Source organism: Chrysochloris asiatica, unplaced genomic scaffold (assembly GCF_000296735.1).
Source record: "Chrysochloris asiatica unplaced genomic scaffold, ChrAsi1.0 scaffold00040, whole genome shotgun sequence".
Lineage (NCBI taxonomy): Eukaryota > Metazoa > Chordata > Mammalia > Afrosoricida > Chrysochloridae > Chrysochloris > Chrysochloris asiatica.
The window spans coordinates 15030472-15035293 of record NW_006408558.1 but is presented as its reverse complement, the minus strand read 5'-3'; the positions used below and the strand labels follow the sequence as shown (position 1 = coordinate 15035293).

The 4822-nt window shown below is 49.4% G+C and overlaps 1 protein-coding gene across 2 annotated transcripts in view; it reads left to right on the top strand.

The window, feature by feature from the left end:
- The window catches only part of ANO1 (anoctamin 1, calcium activated chloride channel), a 109656-nt gene extending 106846 nt beyond the window's left edge, over positions 1-2810 (top strand). For both annotated transcript variants that reach the window (XM_006860820.1, XM_006860821.1), the window contains 2 exons: positions 540-645; positions 2534-2810. In XM_006860820.1, coding sequence (XP_006860882.1) covers positions 540-645; positions 2534-2776 — 349 coding nt within the window. In that variant the 3' untranslated portion in view covers positions 2777-2810. The remainder of the gene's footprint in view (positions 1-539; positions 646-2533) is intronic.
- The last annotated feature ends 2012 nt before the right edge of the window (positions 2811-4822 follow it).

The following is a 4822-nucleotide window of genomic DNA, read 5'->3' as shown; positions in this document are numbered from 1 at the left end:
GAGATCTTTCGTGTCTGACGTATTTCACTCAGCTTATCCATGTGGTAATATGGATGGAGATTCCGACCCTCTTTCTGGCTGAGGGATATTCCCCTTGGATGGAGGGACCACACTGTATTACCCGCCCCTCCACTAACAGACATGTGACAGTTCCCACCTCTTGGCTGTTGGGACTGCCATGTATGACTCCATGACTTTAGAGCATTCAGCGTGCCCGTCGTGACCAGATGGCCACAGCGCTTGCCTCTGTGGGTCTCTGCTCGGCACCAAGGGGACACTCCCTGGTGTCTGTGTCTTGCATAAAGTTTCTGAGCTCGGGCCCAGTGTATGATGCTCCTGAACCCCAGCACACATGGAGAAACGTATCCAATGGTATCAGCTGCCTGGAGGCGGGTCTTACTCCAGGGCCAATTGTCAGGCATTTCTTCCACTTTACCTCTGGGTAGATTCGCAACACCAACCTTGTGGCACAGGCTGCTGGCCAAGGACCCCTGGCCTTCCTTGGAAGGTCCGGCCTCAGCTCCTGGCCTCTCTTGCAGGTACAAAGATTACCGAGAACCCCCGTGGTCCAACCACAAGTACGACATCTCCAAGGACTTCTGGGCAGTGCTTGCGGCCAGGCTGGCCTTCGTCATCGTCTTTCAGGTGCAGCGGGGAGGCGGGGTCTGGAGGGAGCTCTGGGTCCAGAGCTGGGTCAGGATTGAGAGAGGGGGGCAGTGCGGAGGACCCAGTCAGCAAGAGGAGCCCGAGCTCATGGGTACCCTCTATCAAGTAATCTTCACCACAGGTTTCACTACAGATGAGTAAGCACGAGTAAGCTTGTGTTTACCTTGCCCACTGGCTCCTCCATCCCTGTCCAGGGTTGCCCATTTGAAAAGAGGCTTTGATTGATTGATTTTGTAGGAATGGGTTTGGCAGAGAGACATGGGCCAGTCAGACCTAGATGCGGAATCTTTGATGGGGTGAAAACATATGAAACTATTCACTGTAGATTAGCAGATGAACACAAGTCAGTCCCTGCTTGCTTTGTTTATTGGACATGACAAAGCTGCTCAGAATGCAATCCCCAGCCTGAGCAGAACGGGAGGGTGGGCCTGGAGAACTTGCTCTGGGTTCCTGAGAAGCGTGGGCTGACCCTGGCCCTGTATGGGAGGAAAGGGGGCAAGGAAAGGCATTGGGGGGTCGAGGCTGAGGAAGGGGAGCTGGACTCATTCAGGGAGGTCCGAAAACCCAGTCGACTCCATCTCATGGCAACCCATGAGTGTCAGAGTAGAACTGTGCCCCACAGGGTTTTCAGTGGCTGAGTTTTCAGAAGCAGATCGCCAGGACTTTATAATGAGGTCACAACACAGGCGCTGCCTCAGCTGACATTGCTGGAATGCCTCAATGCATGGGTTTCCGCAGAGCAGCGTGGTTCAGGGTGTTCAGTTAGCAGTCCACTTAGCTTGCATTTTACCCGCCAGAAATTTCTCCAGGGAGGCAGTGGGGTTTTCACTGGAAGGGGCAGAGGGGCTGCTGAATGATCCGAATTACATTCCACCCATCTGGGTGTTGTCCACATTTTCAGTATCTCCTGTGGAGCCTTCATAATCGCTGTTGTCAGGAAATCCAATCATTTCCTAAGTCTCACAGGCAGAGAGTTCAAAATTACTCAGAGAATTTCCCTTTTTATAGGGTTCAGATTCCGCCAAGAGAATCCCTAGGTGGCATGGTAAAATTCTCGACTAATAGCCAAAAGGTTGGTGGTTTCAAACCCACCCCCCACCCCCCCACCCCACCCCGAGGTACCTTGGAAGAAAGGGCTGGCCACCTTGAGACCCCTAGGGAGCACATTTCTGCTCTGCACACGTGGGGTCACTATGAGTCGGAATTGACTCAGTGGCGGAACTATTCTTCCAAGAAACTCAGCACAGGTTCCCAGAAGGTTAACTGGGTGTTTCACGGCTCTCTTAGACCTTCTGGAGTCCCTGAGTGATTACAGTTAATGCGCTTGGCTGCTCATCCAAAGGTTGGAGGTTCAAGTTCACCTACAGATGATTCAGAAGAAAGGTCTGGCAATCTAATTCTGAGAGAGGAAAAAAAAAAAAAAACAGTCATTGAAAGTGCTATGGAAAGTTCTACTCTGACACACCTGGGGGCACATGAGTCAACGTTCACTCGGTAGGAGTATGGCTATCTGTGGAGTCCTGATGGTACAAATGGTCAGCACACTTGGCGGCTAACTAAGTGGTTGGAGGTTTGAGTCTGTCCAAAGGCACCTCAGAGTAAAGACCTGGAGATCGACTTCAGAAAAAATCAGCCACTGAGCTGAGTTGTACTCAGGCATACACGAGGGTGCCCTGAGTCAGAGTCCACAAGGGGATAGCAATGGTTGGTTAGACTTTTGGGGAAACCAGGGCCCAGAGAGGCGACGTGGATCTTCCTAGAGCGTAGGGCTAGGGGACGGCGGGGCAGCGCTGCCAGGTGGCATGCAGGGAGGATGCTCTACGTCTTTCCCCCTTCCCAGCCCCCACAAGTCAACTCTTCATTACAGAACCTGGTGATGTTCATGAGCGACTTCGTGGACTGGGTCATCCCGGACATCCCTAAGGACATCAGCCTGCAAATCCACAAGGAGAAGGTGCTCATGGTAGAGTTGTTTATGAGAGAAGAACAGGACAAGCAGCAACTGCTGGACACGTGGATGGAGAAGGACCGCAAGAGGGAGGAGCTGTGTAATAACCACACCCCCAAAGCCAGCCCGGACAGCCCTGCCTACCACGGGGGCGCCCTGTAGCTGCCGGCCAGCGGCCAGGCCAGCCGGGCACCCTTCTCAGGGCCAAGCCGGTGTTTGCTAAACACATGGAGAGGGACCTCTTTCCAATAGGATGACATTTCTCTTGTCTGTTTTTTTTTTTTAATTGTTCCTTTTCTTTTTTTTTCCTTGTTTTTTGCACAAAACCATTACACAGGGAGTTTATCATTAATGTTCAAGGTGATAAGACTTGCTGACCTGTGGCAGGCTGATAAGGCTTCGTGGACATGGGCGCTTTGCAGAAACAATTCTTAGAAAATGGGGGGCAGGGTGTCTCCTCTGCATTGAAATCATTGACTGATCCTCCTGATGCCCCCAAATAGAAACCAGGTGGGATATCAAGGCACTCAGCAAGATCAGGCGGTACATTTGAAGGCAAAAGGAGGAACTGATGAGGAATAAATGAAGCTGGTGTCTGCCTCTCTGTCTGGAAATTTCAGACTTTTAGTGAACTTTCCCTTCCCAGAAGTTCAGAAGCTGAGACCCAGGTTCAGAGACAAAAGTATCCTTGTCCTGTCCAACAGAAGGCACAGCAGTTCTTGGGGGGCTACTGGGGTTCATTATTAAGAGGGTCACCTGCACCCTTGGTATCCCCATGCCTCCCACCCACCAACCCCAGCACTGACCAAACCTTAGAACTATTCATGGTCGCTGTGTGATCAGACAGGTTGACAGGAAAATGCAGCAATCGAGGTTTTGGTGACATTTCCAAAGATGACTTAAGGATTTCAAGCAGTCTTAAGACACCCAGGGTTGAGGAGGTGGGCGGGGGCGGGAGTATTTCACAGCATTAGATATTTATTGATTTCTTTTTTTTTAAATCAATGTTGTGGGGGTGTTGAGGGTTTGGTTTGGGGGGTTGTTTGGGGTTTTTTTTATATATATAGCTTAAAGGTGGAAGGAGTTTATTAGTTAACCAAATATCACTGAGAGGAATTTGAAATACTGTTCCTACCAAAGATTTTTATTACCAAAGCCTTCTATTTTGGTACCTCTTCTATATATTTTTACTTACAGCAGTGTCACTGTGGGTGGGGCAATTATCCTTTTAAAAAGTTAGAAGCACAAGTCCCCCTAAATGATGAGCGATCTAAATTGGCAGTGATTGTACGAACCCACTAGCTGAGCTTCCTCAGACACCAAGGAAAAAAAAACCAAGAGGTATTTCTCCAAAGGGGGAAAACCCACCTGTACTCATCTGTTTGTCTTGAAACATGTGGAGTGCTTGCGATGTTGCCCATCCCAATACCGGCACACTCCGCCTCACGTCCATAGGTGTCCTAAATCTTCGTTCTTTGCTCAAATCATTCGATCTGATGCTTCGCTTCTCTCTTGTACAGTCAGTGCTTTGAAATGGGGGGTTTTTTGTATATAAAATAATATTGTATTAAGAATTTGACGATTAGAAAAATTCCTTTTATGGAAGCCATTTTTTTAAAAGTAAATGGGCACCAACCCGCAGGGCGCTGCAGCCGAATGTTCATGGAAATAAATTTGAATACACAACACACTTTTCTTGGATGCTGTGTGCTGAAACTTTTGCTTGCAGGAACACGAGAGCCCTCCTCCCTACACAGAGCCCTCCCAGATCACAGGCAGGCATCTGCTTCCTTTAGTGCCTGGCACATGGATGGTTCCAGATACTCCTAGGACTACATCGCTCTGTGAGTGTGTGAGGGTCTGTGTGTGCATGTGTGTGGGCTTGTGTGTGCATATTCTGCACGTAAATGTGCTCATTGCATGCCAGTGTGCACATGTGTATGTGTGCGCTGCTGTTTGTATATGGTTGTGTGGGGGGCATGTGCACTGATTTTTTTTGTATGTGCATATACACACACATGTATATGTTCGCTTGTGTGTGCACACCTATATGGGTCTGATTACATACGTGGGCACTCTGCATATGCTTGTCTGTGCATGTGTGTGTGTGGTGTGTCATGTGTTATATGTGTGATTGTGTGTGCATGCCTGTGTGTGTGGGTGTGGATGTAGTGTGTGTGCACAGTGTGTGTGGGCATACAGTGTGTG